We start from the raw sequence: 19,000 nt of genomic DNA, 5'->3' as shown, positions 1-19,000 counted from the left end.
ACTGTCTTTCTCTCTCTTTGGGCTCTATCGTATCGTTTACTCCCTACTCCACCCACCTCCTTATTTTCTGCATATAAACTGACGTTTTCCCAGCCGCCATCAGTCCTGAGGAAGGGTCACCGGACCCGAAACGTTAACTCTGTTTTCTCCTCCACAGATGCTGCCAGACCTGCTGAGCTTTTCCAGCAACTTTTGTTTTTGTTTTTTTTCTTCCACCACTACTCTGTCTTTCATGACCAACCCAGTTCTGTATCCATTTTACCAGTTCACCACAGATCCCGTGTGACTTTACCTTTTGTGTCAGCCTGCCATGATGGACCTTGTCAAAGGCCATGCTAAAGTCCATGTAGACAACATCTACCATCCTGCCCTCATCAATCAACTTTGTCACTTCTTTAAAAAAATTCAATCAAGTTTGGGAGACAGGACATCCCCTGCACGAAGCCTTCCAAATGTGAGTAAATCCTATTCCTAAGGCCAGTCTGTAATTTCATAGATTATCCTTGTCATAGATCATAGAAGATCATAGTATCCTTACAGCACGGAAGCAAGACGTTTGGCCCATTGAGTCCACACTGACCCTCCGAAGAGCATCCCACCCAGACCCACCCCTATCCTATCCCTGCATTTCCCACCCTACATACAATGAGCAATTTAACATGACTAATCCACCTACCCTGCACACCTTTGGACTGTGGCAGGAAACCAGAGCACCCGGTGGAAACCCACACAGACACAGGAAGAATGTGCAAACTCCACACAGACAGTTGCCCGAGTCTGGAATCGAACCCGGGTCCCTGGCACTGTGAGGCAGCAGTGCTAACCACTGAGCCACCGTGCTGCCCTATCCCTGTTGCCCTTCTTAAACAAAGGAACAACTTTGACTACTGTCCAGTCTTCTGGAACCTCACCAGTGACTAAGGAGGATATAAAGATCTCTATTAAGGCCCCAGCAATTTCCTCCCTCGCCTTCCTCAGCATTCTGTGATAGATCACATCATGTCCTGGGGACTTGTCTTAATGCTTTTCAAAATGCCCAACACCTCTTATTTTATATTGACATGCCCTAGAATATCAACATACCCTTCTTTAGACTCACTATCCAGCGTGCTTTTCTCCATCATGAATATCGACGCAAGGTATTCATTAAGGACCTCACCCACATCCTCCAGCTCCCTGCATAAATTTCCTTCAGTGTGTGTACCCTTCCTCTAGCTACTCTCTTGGTCCTTATATATAAAGCATTGGGATTTTCCTTACTGCTGTTTGCCAAAGTCATTTCATGGCCCCTTTTAGCCCTTCTAACTCCTTGTTTAAGTTCTACTTAAGGATGGTATGTCTCTCAACCCCATTCTCCTGCCATCTTCAGATAACTCTTGATCCCCTTACCAATCAACAACATATCTATCTCTGTCTTGAATACACTCTGTGACTGGGCCTCCGCAGCCCTCTGCTGCAATGAGTTCTCCCGATTAGCCACTCTCTGGCTAAAGAAATTCCTCCTCATCTCAGTTTGAAACAGTCATCCCTTCATTCTGAGGCTGTGACCTCATGTCCTCATCTCCTACTAGTGGAAAGATCTTTTCCACGTCCACACTGTCCAGGCTCCTCAGACTCAGAGTCCTCAACTGCTCCTCGTACGACAAGCTCTTCATCCCCAGGATCATTCTTGTAAACTTCCTCTGGAGCCCCTCCAATGCCAGCACATCCTCCCTCACATAAGTGGCCAAATATGGCTCTCAATATTCCAATTGCGGTCGAACCAAAGCCTTCTACAGACTCAGCTGTACATCTCCGCTCTTGTTTTCTAGCACTCTTGAGATGACTGCCAACATTGCATTTGCCTTCCTGAGTGCCAAATGAACCTGGGTGTTAACTTTAAGAGAATCCTGAACTAGGACTTCCAAGTCCCTTTGTACTTAAGAATCACAAAGCTCTTCCCCATTTAGAAACTAGTGTACACCTTTATTCTCCCTAACAATGTCATAACCTCTCACTTTCATACATTGTGTTTCATCTTTGCCCACACTCCTAGCCTTCTACAGCCTTCCGACTTCCTCAACACTATCTGTCCCTGTACTTATCTTTGTGTGACCTGTAAACTTAGTGACAATGCCTTCAGTTCCTTCGTCCAGATCGTTAATGTATAACGTGCATAGTTGTGGTCCCAACACAGCCCCCTGCGGAACTCCATTAGTCACTAGCTGCCATCCTGAAAAAGACCCCTTTATCCCTAATCTCTACCTTCTGCCAGACAGCCAATCCTCTATCCCTGCCAGTACCCATCTAATCTAAAACTAATCCCATCTGCCTGCACATGGTACATATCCCTCTCTGCTCTGCCTGTTCATGTGTCTGTCAGAATGCCTCTTAAACTTGGCTATCATATCTGCTTCTGTCATCTCCCCGGCAGTGCATTCCCAGCAAGTACCACCCTCTGTGTAAAAACTTTTCTCACACATCTCCTTTAAACTTTCCTCCTCTCACCTTAAATCTATTTGACATTTCCACCCTGAGGAAGAGACTCCAACTATCCACCCTATCCATGCCTCTCATAATTTTATATACTTCTACTTGCACCAGAGATCTCTCTATATATCGATGCTCCTTGTTACTTCAACTTGCTGTCTTGCAGTCTGAAGATTTACAGTATACTTTCCTCTTGTGTTTGACCTCCCAAAATACAAGATGGCAATCCAGATGACACATGTCCAGTTTAAACACCATCTACCATTTCTCCGCCTAACGTTCCAGCCGATCTGTATCCTGCATCCTTTGATATCCTTCCTCACTGTCCACAACTCTACCAATTTTCATGTCATCTGCAAATTTACTAATCAGATTAAAGACATTTTCAACCAAATCATTTAAATATGTTACAAACAACAGAGGTCTCGGCCCTGATTCTTGTGGAACATCATTGATCACAGACCTGTGATCAGAAGAACGCCCCTGCACAACTACTCTGTCTTTTCTGAGCAAGCCAAGTTTGTATCGAACTTGTCAACTCACCGTGAATGGCAAGTGACTTAATCTTTTGGACCTGACTATCCTGTCGGCCTTCTTTCTTTCTTTATTCATTCACGGGATGAGGGCATTGCTGGCCAGGCAGCATTTATTCCTATCCCTAATTGCCTAGAGGGCAGCTAAGAGTCAGCAAGAACTGCAGATTTTGGAAGTCAGAGTCAATACAATGTGGAGCTGGACGATCACAGCAGGTCAGGCAACATCAGAGGAGCAGGAAAGTCAATGTTTCAGGTCAGGACCTTTCACCAGGCCAGTTAAGAGTCAACCACATTGCTGTGTGTCTTGAACCACATGTAGGCTAGACCAGGTAAGGATGGCAATTTGCTTCCCTAAAGGATATTAGTGAACCGGATGGGTTTTTCTCACAATCGGCAATGGATTCATGGTGTTACGAAGTTGGGTAGAGTAATTGTGAAGTGGAAGGGAGAAAGCTAAAATGTGTGGTTCCTTTAAGAGATTTGTGGTTTGCCTGTACTTAGAAAATGTATGTCTGTGAGCAGCAGCTGAAGTTACCCGTATAGAGAGCCTCAAAAAATGAAACAAGTGTATCAGTAAAAAAGTCTTACAGGTAGCAGGCAAAACAGCAATCTTGTTTTGATGTTATGACAATGAGTTTGAATTTAGCCAATTAATTTAAAACCAAACTCAGCGATTCAGAGCCAATTGAATTTAAAAACTGATGGTGTTGACAACCTAAAAGTAATCCTATTATAAGAATTTGATTGTCATTACGGGCGTATAAGACGAGGGCATTTGGAAAATCAGAGGGAGCCAACTGCCACGTGCCAGGGTTAGCACCACTCAGCTCTCAGAGGAAGCCCATCTAATTGATCAAAAGTACCATGGTATTTTAGCTTAAAGTCCTCATTGAAGAAATTCTAGAGAGAAAACATCCCTGACAGCAGAATTAACCGAAGAAAGGCATTTGTGAAGAGACAAGAGACTAAGATTAAGTTATGATTTATTGCTTCTTATTAATTGGGTTTATATTAGTGGGGCTTGTTTTTATTTATGCAGCATTCCAGTAGAATTTAGACCAGTTAGTAGTGTGGGGGGAATTATTCAGTTTGTTAGTAATTCTGTTAATTTGTTCATTGTTAGGGTTAAACTAATAGTTTCTTGTTATTTGTAAAGTGAAGATCAGGGATTTTATTTCTTTTAACCATTCTTTTAACAGATTACGAGTGGAATGGCGAGCTTTTTCTGGGTGTTTTGGAGGTAATTATTAGAAGGGAACCTCTAATCCTGTCATAGCAGATTGGGGCTTGTGATTTGGTAATTATCAGAGGGGTTCAGCCATTCCCCCATTGTAACAGAAATGGGGGGTTCAAGTCCGGGATCTGGATGGATTTAGACAGGTCGAATCTGGGCTGGGATCTGGACAGATTTAAGCAGACTTGGGGATTGGTGTCCTAGATCTTTAAATAACACTTATGTGAGCAAAATCTGTTTAATTTCGGTTACCTGTGGTAGGTTAAATTATATTAACATTGCTGAAGAGGTTCTGGGTTCGAAAATGCTTCCTAAACTTGCCAAGAAAGTTTAGAAGGACAGAGCAAGGATATACTTTTGGACTTGGCAAACAGGCTAAATTTGGCTTTAACTAGGGACAAGAGGAAGGCTGAAATTCTAAAGGAGTTGGTCAAGTATTTAGGTATACCAGAGAAACAGGCAAGTGCAGTGGAGTTGGAGAAAATAAATTGAAAAGTAGACAATTGGAGTTAGAAGAGAAAGAAAGGGAAAGAAGCCAAAAGAAGGAGAGAGAGAAGAAATGGAGAAAGAGAGAGAGTTTGAACTTCAGAAGTTGCGAATTGAACAGGAAAGTCAATTTAACAGGATGGAGATGAAGGTAAAAGATAGGTTTAGTGAGAAGGAGAGTAATGATGAGCAAACCCATCATAGCCAAAGACACATGGTAGGGATACAAATATGTCAAAACATTACCAAAATTCGATTGAAAAGGACGTAGAAGCCTTTTTCATTTCCTTTGAGAAACTGGCTAGCCAGGTGAACTGGCCAGAGACTCTGCGGGTAGTGTTAATTCGGACCAAGTTGTTAGGCAGGGCTAGTGAAGTGTGTGCAGCACTGTCAGATGAGGTGTCAAGAGATTATGAAGAGGTTAAACAGGCTATTTTGAGTGCCTACGAATCGGTACCAGAAGCACATAGACAATAGTTCAGTAACTTAAAGAAGGAACCTGGTTAGAGTTATGTCGAGTTCCAAAGAATTAAACAGAGCAACTTCGGTAGCTGGGTGAGAGCATTAAAGACAGAAAAGACATGAAGATCTTAGAAAGATTATTCTGCTGGAAGAATTTAAAAATTCACTTCCAGAAATGATAAGAACTCATACTGAGGAACAGAAAGTTAGCAAAGTAAGAAAAGCTACAGAGATGGCGGATGATTATGTATTAGTGCATAAATCGAAATTGAAATTCCGACAGCAATTTCATTCCTAAGGGATAGGAATATGGAAAAAGGGAGATCCTTCAATAAAAAACAAAATGTATATCACACTGGGAACAGTTTACCACAAATGAAAAAAGAAACCCAAGAGGGTGAAAAGGAGGCAAGAGGCCTCAGGTGTTTTCATTGTAATGGAGTGGGACACAAAGTCACAGCACTACTGGTTTAAGAAAGGTACTGGGAAAAGGTGTTTTCACTGCAATAAGGTGGGACACACAAAGTCACTGTGCTGGTAGTTTAAGAAAGGAAAAAAGGATGTGGTAAAAGAGTTTAAACCAGTGGGATTAGTTGAGGTAGTGAAGGAAATCCCACAAGGAGTTGACGAGCTGCAGGAGAGTATACTGCCCAGTCACGGGTTGGACAGTGAGACAGTGCCCGATCTCTATAAAGACTTCACCTCTGTGGGTAAGGTTTACTCAGGAAGAACAGGGGGAGAAGGTAAAGGAGTTAAAATATTGTGAGATATGGGAGCTGGTCAGTCTCTAATAGTAAGAGATGAAAGTATTTGCGCTCCTTCTGAAATGTTACCTGAGAGAGCATTAATGTGTGGAATAGATGGACAGAGATTTAGTGTTCCCCTGTGTAAAATCAGGTTGGAAAGTCTAACCAAGACTGGGGAAGTGAAAGTGGAGTGATTGAAAGAGTGTCAATTTCAGGAATACATTTTGTTCTTGGAAACGACCTGGCAGGAACAAAAGTGGGAGTAAATACCCCTCATAGTGGAGAAGCCAAAGGAAAACCAGGGAATTGAGGAGTTAAAAGAAAAAAATGCCTGGTATTTTTCCAGACTGTGTGGTGACAAGAAAGACGAAGGAGTTGAGGTCCAGTTAGCTGACACCCTGTTTGACGAAATGGTCAAGGAAGAACCTAAACAGATAGAGGATTAGGCAAAGATGTTTAGTTCTGAAAGATTACTGGAGTTATAGCAAAAAGATGAGACAATAAAAGATCTATATCATAAAGCTTACTCAGAAAAGGAGTCTGAATGTATCCCTGAGTGTTATTATCTCAAGGATAGAATCCTCATGTGGAAATAGAGACTCAGCAGGTTAGTGCAGAGGAGAAAGGGGCGAAAGTTTACCAGATTGTGTTGCCGGTAGTATACAGACAGGAAGTAGTGTGGGTAGTACATGAATTACCTGTAGGAAGTCATTTAGGAATGAGGAAGACGCAGGCTAAAATACAAAACCACTTCTATTGGCCTGGATTACGTAAGGATGTGGTTGAATTTTGCTGTACCTGCCATATTTGTCAAATGGTGGGAAAGCCACAGGAAGTAATAAAACCAGCGCCGTTGATGCCAATTCCCGCATTTGAAGAACCTTTCACGCGGGTTATGATTGATTGTGAAGGTCACATCCCTAAAACCAAAAGTGGGAACCAGTTTTTGCTAACCATAATGGATGTGTCTACCAGATTTCTGGAGGCAATTCCATTATGGAGTGTCAAGACAAAAAGGGTTGTGGAAGAGTTGGTTGCTTTCTCTACATGTTAAGACCTACCCAGGGAGATTCAGTCAGACCAAGGGTCCAATTTTACTGCCAAACTATTTAAGGAGGTCATGGATAGTTTAGGCATCAAACACTTTAACTCAAGTGTGTGCCATCCTGAATCCCAGGGAGCATTGGAAAGGTGGCTTCAGACCCTAAAGACAATGCTGAGGGCTTATTGCCAGGATTACCCAAATGATTGGGATAAAGGTATCCCATTTACATTGTTTGCCATTAGAGATATCCCAAACGAATTGACTCAGTTTACTCTATCTGAGTTGATATTTGGACACGAAGTAAGAGGGTCTTTAAAATTAATTAAGGAAAAGTTGATAGGTCCGAAGTCAGGGATCCCAGAGTTGGATTATGTATCTGAGGTGAGAGAAAGATTAAACAGAGTCCATGAATTAGCTAGACAACATCTGAAGGTGGCACAGTATCTAATGAAGCAAGAAGCAGATAAGAAATCTAAAATTCGGATGTTTGCCAGTGGGGATAAAATATTGGTGCTGTTACCAGTTGTAGGAGACCCCTTCAAAGCAAGGTATTGTGGTTCCTTTCAGATTGACAAGAAGTTGAGTAAAGTGAATTATCTGGTAAAGATACCAAATAGAAGGAAGCTTTATCGGGTATGTCATGTGAATATATTGAAACCCTACTATGACCGGGACAGGGAACCAGCAAAACAGGTATTAGTTACTGTCCACCAGAGTGAGGAATCAGAATCTGAATCATTTGATTTTGATGTGTCTCAAAGTAAGTGTTAAATAGTGACAAAGTTCTTAGAGAAAGGGATAGGATAATGAGCTATCTGTCTCAGGAAAGAAGGACTGAATTGAAAGGCTTGTTGCAAAAATATGAGGACATATGTGGGAATAGAATGGGGAGGAATAGTACTATAATGCATGAAGTTGAAGTAGGGAATGCTGTTCCAATAAAACAATACCCCTGCAGGCTTAATCCTCTTAAAGCCACATAGGTACAGAAGGAAATGGAAGCGATGCTCCGAGAAGACATCATCGAGCCGAGTCAAAGTGAATGGAGTTGACTGATTGTGTTGGTTCTACGTGGGTTATCAGAAGGTGAACATCGCAACTAAATCGGAGTCGTACAAAATTCTAAGGCTAGAAAACTGTGAAAAAAGTTGGACAATGTACTTTTATCACCAATTTGGACTTACTCCATGGTTACTGACAAGTGCCTTTGTCAGAGAGAGCGAAAGAAGTTTCTGCATTTGTAACCCTAAATGAGGTGTATCAATTTAAAATAGTGACCTTTGGTATGAAGAACGCACTAGCCACATCTCAAAGACTTATGAACAGAGTTGTGGCAGGATTGAATAATTGTGCCATCTGTATGGATGATGTCATGATCTTTAGCCCTTTATGGAAAGATCATATGGTGCATTTGACAGAGCTCTTTGAAAGACTACGGGAGGCAAAACTGGTTATAAACTTAGCGAAACTAAATTTGCGAAGGCAGAAGTGACGATCTTGGGACACAGAATCGGACATGGAAGGACGACCCCGAGGAATGTGAAGACAAAGGCCATCGAGGAATTTCCGAGACCATCCTCCAAGAAAGAAGTTCTTCGATTTTTGGGACTGAGCCAATTCTACCGGAAGTTTGTACCAAACTTGAGTAGCATGGTGGCACCGCTGACGGATTTGCTAAAGAAGTTTCAGTTGATAGAACAATGCCAGGAGGCATTTGAGAATTTAAAAACCATATTAACCACCGCACCAGTTTTAGCTACACCAAATTTCTCGAAACCCTTTAAAGTCACTATCGATGCCAGTGATTATAATGGTTGGAGCTGTGTTGATGCAGGAGGATGATGGCAGAATTGAAAGGCCAATTGGTTATTTTACAGAGAAACTCAATATTCATCAGAGAAAATACTCCACCGTTGAAAAAGAATTATTGAGATTGGTATTGGTCTTGCAACATTTTAATGTTTATGTTACGAACAATATTTTGGAGATGGTTGTGTATACAGACCGCAACCCTCTCACTTTTTTGGAAAAATTTAAAGACAAAAATATTAGACTATTTTGTTGGAGTCTTATGTTACAGGCTCTTAACTTACAAATTATACGTATTGCGGGACAGAAAAATGTTGCAGCTGCATTATCGAGGGATTAAAGAAAATGTGTAGATAAAATTGGACTGTGCTGGTTTCTATGTTATATATATTTAGAATTAGTATGAAAGGTATAACTTTAGAGTACTGAACTGTGTATTTTGTGGTATTAGTGTTAAGATTTAGAAAAAAAGAAGCAGTCTTTTCATGATGGTTCGTTTTTACTTAAATGGGGATGTGTTACGAAGTTGGGTGGAGTACTTGTGAAGTGGATGGCAGGAAGCTAAAATGTGTGGTTCCTTTTAAGAGATTTGTGCTTTGTCTATACTTAGAAATTTTTAAAAATTGAAGTTGCCCGTACAGAGAGCCTCACAAAGTGAAACAAGTGTATCAAAAAAAAAGCCTTACAGGTGGCAGGCTGAATAGCAGTCTTGCTTTAATGTTGTGACGAGTTTGAATTTAGCCAATTAATTTAAAGCCAAACTCGGTGATTCAAAGCCAATTGAATTTAAAAACTGATAGTATTGACAACCTGAAACCAGGTTTATAAGAATTATAAGAAGTTGATTGTGTCATTATGGGTATATAAGACGAGGGCATTTGGAAAATTAGGGAGAGTCGACTGCCGTCTGAAAGAGAGCCATCTGCCACCTGTCAAGAGTTAACACCACTCAGCTCGCAGAAAAAGCCCATCTAATTAATCAAAGGCACCACGGTATTTTAGCTCAAAGTCCTCATTGAAGAAATTATAGAGAGATAACATCCCTGACAGCAGAATTAAAGGAAGAAAGGTGTTTGTGAAGAGAGCGGAAGATTCCAGAAGACAGTCTTTGCGAACTTGGAGAGATTAAGTTATTAATTTATTGCTTCTTATTAATTGGGTTTATATTAGTTGGACTTGTCTTTATTTAAATAGCATTCCAGTAGAACTTAGACCAGTTAGGAAGTAGTTGGTAGTCAAGGGGGGAATTATTGTGTTTGTTAGTAATTCTGTTAATTTGTTCATTGTTAGGGTTAAACAAATAAATAGCTTCTTGTTATTTGTAAAGCAGAGATCAAGGATTTTCTTTCCTTTAACCATTCTTTTAACAGATTACGAGGGGAAAGGCGAGCTTTTCTGGGTGTTTCGGGGGTAATTATTAGACGGGAACCTCCTAATCCCATCATAGCAGATGGGGACTTGTATTTTGGTAATTATCAAAGGGGTTCGGCCATTCCCCAGTCATAACAATGGTCATCATTTGACTCTTAATTCCAGATTTTCTTTTAATTGAATTCAAATTCCACCATCTGCCGTGGCGGGATTTGCACTCAGGACCCCAGAACATTATCTGGGTCTATGGATTAACAGCCCAGCTTTAAACCACTTAGATGCAAATTTTGACAAGATACTTTAATAAAGTCCATGTAGACAACATCGAATGCCCTATGCTTGTCAATCATCGTCATTACTTAGAGCTTTGGTCCAACTCATCCGCGCTAACCAGACATCCCAATCTGACCTAGTCCCATTTGCCAGTGTTTAGTCCATATCCTTTTAAAACTCAATCAAGATTGTAAGACAAGACCTTCCCCACATAAAGTCATTATTCTCCAAGTCCATTCTTCTCCAAATTCAAATAAATCCTGATGCTAAAACGCATCGATATACATTCCCTTCCACTGATGTTAAGGTAGTGAAGAGAGACTAGATCAGTTAGGATTATATTCACTGGAGTTTAGAAGAATAAGGAGGGCCATTCAAAGAAACCTATAATATTCCAACAGGATTAGACAGGGTAAATGTAGGAAGGATATTCCTGCAGACCTTGGGAGGCCAGACAAGGGGTTACAGACTAAGGGCATGGGGCACGCCATTTAGGATTGAAATTTCTTCACCCAGAGAGTAGTGTGCATGAGGCATTCTCTACCACAGAAAGTGGAGAACGCCAAAGCATTGAATGTTTTCTAGGCAGAAAGGGATCAAAGAGGAGAAAAGGTACTCAGTTGGATGAATAGTTATGATCATATTGAATGATGGAGCAGACTGAAAGGATGTACTCCTCCTATTTTCTCCGTTTCTAAGGCCTGACCAATTAGAGTTAACCTGGTTTAGATTTAAACAAAGCTTGACAGTTGACAGTTAACAGTTAGTTACCATCTAACTTTGCATTCTTCATGTCAAGGCCTCTACCAATCAGGGCCTACTTGCCACCCAATCAACACTTCCCTCTTTTACAGTACAAATATTGGTAATTCTTGCAAATTGTCTTGATGATTGCAAACCTTGACCAAATGTCTTTTTTTCTGCAATTCTGTTTGAATGTATTCTGTACCCTAATATCCAAGATGTTTGCATACACCAAAAAAAAATGGTCCTAGCATAGACCTTGGGGAACAGAACGGCCAACTTACTCTCTGATGAATTGCACAGGTCGTCCAGTTTTGAGCCCGTGTTCTGTTCTTCTTCCAGCTGGGTGCTCAGAAAGTCAGCAGCCAGACCTTTAGTGAAATCGAGCGACAGGCTCAGGTGGCAGAGAAAGTGATGGAACAGCAGGCTGCTGAGGCCAAGAAGCCAGCTGAAGTGTCGATGTGAGTATTACCCAGAGGGGTCCAGATGACAGATGCACTTATCACAGACCCAAAAATTGAGCATTGCTGGGATGTAAGAGATGGGTTTGGGAAGAAGCATCAGGGATCACAAGGATGAATTGGAGTGATATTCCCTTTTTGACGTATACTCAGATTCCTCCTGCCCGACCCGATTTACTCCACCTCTACCTGCTGAAATAAAAACACAGAGCTGGAAATGTTCAGTAAGTCTGACAGCATCTGTGGAGAAAGAGACAGAGTTAGCGCAATCAGACAACCTTAAATTACTAAATAAAAACCAAAAGAACTGCGGATGCTGTAAATCAGGAACAAAAACAAAGTTGCTGGAAAAGCTCAGCAGGTCTGATGAAGGGTCACCAGACCCGAATCGCTAACTCTGATTTTTTTCTTCACAAATACCTGAAACATTAACTCTGATTTTTTTTTCTTCACAAATGCTGCCAGACCTGCTGAGCTTTTCCAGCAACTTTGTTTTTGAATCTTAAATTACCATCCTCTGCTCCCAACTCTGCTACTGCTACAAACCATTTATCTCCACTTAGCATTCAAACCCTTCGACGTTGTGATTAAATCTCCCATTGGTGATGTCTGCTGCAATGAGAACAACTCCAGCTTCTCCATTCCTTCTGAGAATAGCTGTAGCCTAGAAAGAACGTATTGTATCTGTGCTGGCCCTCCATAGCATCAATTCATTTAGTGCTACTCCTGAGTGTTTTCCTATATCTCTGCAAGTGTTTCCTTTTCGGATAATGATCCAATTCAATCTCGAAGGCCTGGAGTGAACCTGCCTTCCCCCACACTCTCAGTCAGTCTGTTCCAGATCCTAACCTGTCTCGTGAACCTGCCTCCAATGCACTCTAAGACAGTAATTCCTGACCCTAACCACTTGAGAGAAACATGCCTGCACTGCACTTTCAGACAGTCCATTCGAAACCCTAACCACTCTAATGAACCTGCCTGCACCACACTCTCAGTCTATTCTGCACCCTCACCACTCAAGTGAATCTGCCTGCACCACAGACTGCCCACTGCAGACCTTAACCACTCGAGCAAACCAATTTTCATGTCGCCTACAAATATACTGATCAGACCACTGACACTTTCATCCAAACCATTTGCATATGATACAAACAATAAAGGTCCTAGCACTGATAGTTGCAGAGCACAACTTCCAGTCAGAAAAGCACCACTCCACAACTACCCTCTGTCCTCTATAACCAAGCCGATTTTGTATCCAACTTGCCAACTCACCATGGATCCCATGTTAACTCAATGAGAGAAGTTTCTGTTTACTGTGCCCAGACCCCAATCTCATCTCAACCTTCCCTCCCCTGAGGAAAACTGTCTCAACTGAAGTTCTCTGTCTCTCCATTACCATTCTAATTAATTTCTTGAGCACCCTCTCTAAAGCCATGACAGCTTCCCTAATGTGTGGTGTGCAGAATTGTACACGATACTCAGAGATCTCTCCAGTTCCCAATCTGTAAACGTTTTTGTTCCAGTAATATTTCAGGCTAAGTGCTGTGTAGTCATGCTAATCTTTGACGTTGAGTCCCACTGCAGGGAGCTGCTGCCTGGCTGGCTGTTGCTGTCTGCAATTTATAATCTTTTCTCGCTCCTGATTGTTTTTCTCACATTCTACCTCAGCGTCACGTCCATGCGTCTCGCCTACCAAGAGCTGCAGATTGATCGAAATATGGAGGAGAAGAGGTTGCAGAATCTGGAGGGGGAGAAACGACAGCAGGTGGAGCGACTTGGAATGGGCCTGGGCGGAAGGGGGTATGTGAACAATCCTGGGCAAAAGTAGATAAATGAATGGGCCTGGGCGGAAGGGGCTACATGAATAAGGCTGGGAAGACTTTACTAGGAAAGGGTGAGCGGGGAAATGGGCCTTCACTGGGCAGTTTGACGATTTGAGTAACTTTGTTGTTTGGGAAAATGGAGCGGCTGTATTGCTGAAAAGAGACGTGCTATCATTATCTTGCATCTATCAGAACAGATGCAAAAGTGCCTAAATTTCATGGGAACAACAATTTATACTGCATAAGAAAAATGCTGCTGATTGTTTGATAGGTGGGCTCTGATTGATCAAGGCATTTCCCCAGAATTGTACTGGAAAACGGTTGTTCCTTAAACCTCTGTTGAATTGAAAAGGTGCAATGCCTTTAGTTTGCAGATGGCAGGGCCCTGTTTGGGATTATTTGTCACTTCTAGCACACATCGTCAAATCATATAGGAAATCCATGTGATAATCTTGTATGGGTAGTAGTATTAGTGTCATTCTTAGCACATTCAGGATTTTTCAGTAAGTTCTGTTCAATTACTGAGTCACATTTAATGTCAGACAGTTATGTTCTGAATTTGCAACCGTAGTCTAGTTGATTACAGTCAGTACTCTGCTGGTGGGGAATTGCCTCAGGAACAGGTTGTCTAGACCAGTCTGTATATATGAAATGATCTAATTTGACCTATTGCAGTGATCAGTGTCTGTTTCCTTCACTTGCCAGCCCAGTATCACACTCTGTCCTGACCGAAATGCAAACTATCGAACAGGAGAACCCCATTTCAGCCAAATCGTCCCGCTCAAAGCTTGACATGTTGGAGGAAGCTGCGTTTGCCTCTGGACCACCAATGTAGGCCCTGAATAACAATGTTTCAATTTGTTGTGAAGTATAAATACAGTTACATTATTGACTGATTCAGAATGTACTGTCAGCATAACACCCACTCATCAGTACTCTTCCGTTATATACTATCGGCAGAGCAAATTGTTATCATTCCAGTCCCATTATAGACTGTCAGCACAGCACCTTGTCATCTATACTCTTCCATTACATACCATCCACATAACACCCTGTCATCTATACTCTTCCATTACATACCATCCTCACAGCACCCTGTCATCTATACTCTTCCATTATATACCATCAACACAGCACTCTTGTCATCCATACTGTTCCATTATATATCATTTCCACAGCACCCTGGCATTTATGCTCTTCCATTATATACTATAGCACAACTCCCAGTAATCTGAATTGTTCCATTATATACCATCAGCATGGCACATGGTCATCTATAGTATTAAGTGAGCAGTAGAGTTCATAACAAAAGAAGAAGCTCTGAACCTCGAGAAAATATGTATTAGTTCTGCACTGATGTATGTTCCATTTTCGGCACTAGCTTTAAAAATTTTTGGTTTGTATTTCATGTGATGTGGGTGCCGCCCAGCATTTTGCTGCCCATCCTAATTGCCCCATGTGCCACGCTGCTTGCTAGAGTATCTCGGAGGGCGGTTAAAAGTCAGCCACATAGCTGTGGGTCTGGAGCTTTCTGTAGGCCAGATTAGGTAAGGACGGCAGATTGCGAAAGGTCATTAGTGAACCAGATAGGTTTTTACAATAACTGACGATAGTTACATGGTCACCTTTACTGAGACTGGTCTTGTATTCCAGCTTTATTCATCAAATTCAAATTCTACCAGCTATCTTGATTGGTTTTGGACCCGTGTCCCCAAATCATTAGCCTAGCCCAGTGATGACATTAAGGTTTTGTAGGCGATACAGCAAAAGTTTCCTGGAATAGTATCAGGAATGAAGGATTTTAGTTAACGCAAGAAAGCCAGAGAAACTGAAGGTTAACTCGAGGTTGCAATTGTCAGAAATGATGAATGGGCTTTCGACAGTGAAGAAAGAAAAACTGGTTCCTGTGCAGAAGGGTCATGAGCTCGTGGTCACAGATTGCAGTGGAGTCAGAAGGTCCAGAGTTGCACTGTGAACTATTTTCTTCCTTTTGCAGGGACAATGGCGTCGCTGGTTGGGCCAGCATTTATTGTTCAGCCCTTGTTCTTGAGCAGGTGGTGTGGAGCTGCCTCCTTCAACCACTGCAGCCTGCGATTTCGGCACTTTAAGAATGATGGTACCTGAGGGTACAACAGAGATTGACAGAGATGCTGGGAGGATCTAGTTATGAGGAGCTAGTAAAGAAGCAGACACACTAAACCATTAGGGCTGCCTGGAAGTGATCGTACAGAGAAAAGAGTTTGCTGTTTGGTGCGGCTATGGCATGTGGTTAAGGAGTGGTTAACACTCCTAAGTGTTAACATTGTAAATAAATCAGTGTTAAAGTAAATTAAAAATGTAAAAGGCGACATTAGAAAGAAAATAAAACAATTAATTAAAACATGCTGGGCTTGTTTCTACTGAGGTTTAGAAGTGTGAGGAGTGATTTGATTGAAAGGTATAAGATCCTGAATATTCTTGACCAAGTGGATGTGGAAAGGATGTTACCCCTTGTGAGTGAACCCCGAGCTAGGGGACACTTAAAATGAGAGATTGCTGTTCAGGACAGAAAGGAGGGGATTTTTTTTCTGTCACAGGGTTGTGCCACTGAGAAACTCTCTGTTTCAGAAGGCAATGGAGCCAGGGTCAATGAATATTTTTAAGGTAGAGCTGGATAGATTCTTGTTAGGCAGAGAACTGAAAGTTAACAGGGTATTCAAAACACAAATGGATCAATCGTGATCATATTGAATGACGGAACAGTCACAAGGGTCCACCTCTGGATCCTCAGTGGTGAGTTGGCTCCGACTGGAAAAGGTTGATAAGTTCTGTCCCCTGAAAGGAAGCCAGTTCGATTTCATGATGATTCTGGCCACTTTATCCAAGGCTAGCCCAATTTGTCCTGGCTGTTACTGGTCTAGTACATTGTCACTGTCTCTGTGTAAGAAGCAGAGTCGATGGATACTCTGAGCTAAGCACTCCCTCTTGTGTATTATTGACAGGTACAGAGATAACCCTTTTGCACTGGGGGATGGCTTTGGCTTACATTGGCAGATGGATGGAGGCCATCACTTGTCATTGGAGAGGGTGCAACCCAAGGAGGTGGACGTGAGCATCTCCAGCAGCCAGCCCGCAAACGAGAGGTCAGACTTCCTACAGCATGTTGGAGAATTCTGTAACCTTCTACAATCCCCGTGCACGTGTGTCTGTCATTTCAGTGTCCTGTGTAACTGGCTGTGCATCCTGATTGATGTACGCAACGCGTTCGTTACAATGTCACACATCAAACTTGTGAATGAAGTGATATTTCACAGGATAAAATGAGAATGCAAAATTGGCTGAGGAATAGGAAACAGAGAGTGGTGATCAATGGAGATTTTTCAGGCTGGAGGAAGCTTTGTAGTGGAGTTCCCCAGAGGTCAGTTTTGGGACCCTTGCTTTTCCTGATATATATGTCTGATCCATATTTTGGTGAGCAGGGGAAAGTTACAACATTTGCGAATGACATAAAACTTGGAAGAATTGTAGACGTGAGGAGGGCAGTGTAAACGTCAAAAAACATGGACAAGTTGGTGCAGTTGGCGGATAAATAGCTGGTAAAGTTCAAAGTGGAGAAGGATGAGGTGATAAAGTCTTACAAAGAACTTGGAGAGACTGTAGAAAATAAAAGGCACTAGTCTAAAGGGTGCACAGGAGTAGAGAGATCTGCGTGTATATTTACAAAAATCATTAAAGGAGGCGAGATGAGGGGAGACAGTTGTTAGTAAAGCACATAGTGTTTTAGGCTTCATTCATTCGTGGCCCCTTGTTTCTCTTCCACTCTGAGGGTCTGTAGGTGGTTGTACAGTCTGATGCAGCTTCCAGACTCTGCCACACCCGGAGCGAAAAGTGGTCATAGGAAGGGGTGGGTGGGGTTTTGGTTGTTTTCACCTTGTTTCGGCTTTTTCCTGATGGCAAATCTGGAGGTGCTCGGCACCTTTCTGGATGCTCCTCCCCCACATTGGACATTCCTGGGCCAGTGATTCACAGATGTTGGTGGGAATGCCGCACTTCGCCACTGGGGCCTTGAGGGTTACCCTGAAGTGTTTCCTGTGTCTACCCAGTGATCACCAGCAGTTTTGGAGCTGGGAGTAAAGTGCCTGCTTAGGGAATCTCATGTTGATCATGCGAATGATGTGCCCAGCCCATTGTAGCTGAACAAGGGTGGTCAGTGTCTTGATGCTGGGGATGTTGGCCTGGTTGAGGATGCTGCTGCTGGTGTGTCTGTCTTCCCAGTGGATTCACGTGGATCTTGCGCAGGCAGCATTTGTGGCTTCATTAATAAGGGGCATAGAGCATGGAGTTACAATGAAATTTTCTAAGACACTAGTTAGACCTCAATTGGAGTATTCCAATTACAGTCCTGGGTGTCACATTATTGACAGGATGAGAATGCACTGGGGTGAGTGTGGAAGATGTGTCTCAGAATGGTTGCAGGGATGATTGGAGAGATTGGGACTGTTGTCCTTGGAGAAGCAAAGGCTGATGGGAGGTTTGTTCGAAGCTTTCAAAATCACAAGGATTCGAGAAAAGGTGGATAAGGAGGAACAAGACACAGAGCACAGGTTTAAAGTGTTTTGCAAAAGAAGCAAATGTGAGGTGAGGAGAAACCTTTATCACACAGTGAGTGGTCCAGGTATGGAAAGCACTGAATGTAAATGTGGTGGAACTGTGTTAAATTCGGGCATTCAGGAGGGCATTGGTCAGTTGGTATATTTAGATAATGTGCAGGCTAAAGCAGGAACTTGGCACAATGGGCCGAATGGCCTCCTTCTGCAACTGTCACAACTGTGAGATTCTGTGTTCTAGTGGGTATATTTGTGAATATATGTGTACCTAAACATAGGTTTAAACGTGCCTGCGGGTGTGCGTTGAGAATATGCATGTGTATGTGTAAGAAAGGTAGTAGGAACTGCAGGTGCTGGAAAATCTGAGCTAACAAGGTGTAGAGCTGGATGAACACAGCAAGCCAAGCAGCATCATAGGAGCAGGAAGGCTGACGTTTCGGGCCTAGACCCTTCATCAGAAACAATCATAAACAACTGCACCTCCCAGTCGCGAGCCATTTCAACTCCCCCTCCCATTCCTCAGATGACATGTCCATCCTGGGCCTCCTGCAGTGCCACAATGATGCCACCCGAAGGTTGCAGGAACAGCAACTCATATTCCGCTTGGGAACCCTGCAGCCCAATGGTATCAATGTGGATTTCACAAGCTTCAAAATCTCCCCTCCCCCTACCACATCCCAAAACCAGCCCCGCTCGTCCCCGCCTCCCTAACCTGTTCTTCCTCCCACCTATCCCCCCCTCCCACCTCAAGCCGCACCCCCATTTCCTACCTACTAACCTCATCCCGCCCCCTTGACCTGTCCGTCCTCCCTGGACTGACCTATCTCCTCCCTACCTCCCCACCTACACTCACCTTTTACTGGCTCCATCCCTGCCTCTTTGACCTGTCTGTTTCCTCTCCACCTATCTTCTCCTCTATCCATCTTCTATCCCCCTCCCCCTCTCTCCCTATTTT

At 42.7% G+C, this 19,000-nt stretch overlaps 1 protein-coding gene across 5 annotated transcripts in view; it reads left to right on the top strand.

Moving 5' to 3' along the window:
* The window catches only part of arfgap2 (ADP-ribosylation factor GTPase activating protein 2), a 44,067-nt gene that overhangs the window by 17,063 nt on the left and 8,004 nt on the right, over window positions 1-19,000 (top strand). For 4 of the 5 annotated variants that reach the window (XR_007263959.1, XM_048606990.1, XM_048606991.1 and 1 more), the window contains exons 9-12: window positions 11,518-11,636; window positions 13,305-13,436; window positions 14,165-14,290; window positions 16,441-16,581. Coding sequence is in view for 4 of the 5 variants with exons in the window: in XM_048606990.1 (XP_048462947.1) it covers window positions 11,518-11,636; window positions 13,305-13,436; window positions 14,165-14,290; window positions 16,441-16,581 (518 nt within the window). In the remaining variant the exon portion in view is untranslated. The remainder of the gene's footprint in view (window positions 1-11,517; window positions 11,637-13,304; window positions 13,437-14,164; window positions 14,291-16,440; window positions 16,582-19,000) is intronic. The other variant, XM_020518380.2, reaches the window with a different exon arrangement.

This window comes from Rhincodon typus, chromosome 17 (genome assembly GCF_021869965.1).
Source record: "Rhincodon typus isolate 14 chromosome 17, sRhiTyp1.1, whole genome shotgun sequence".
In the NCBI taxonomy this organism is placed as follows: Eukaryota; Metazoa; Chordata; class Chondrichthyes; order Orectolobiformes; family Rhincodontidae; genus Rhincodon; species Rhincodon typus.
Note: the sequence above shows the minus strand (reverse complement) of the source record. Positions and strands in the feature narration are given on the sequence as shown.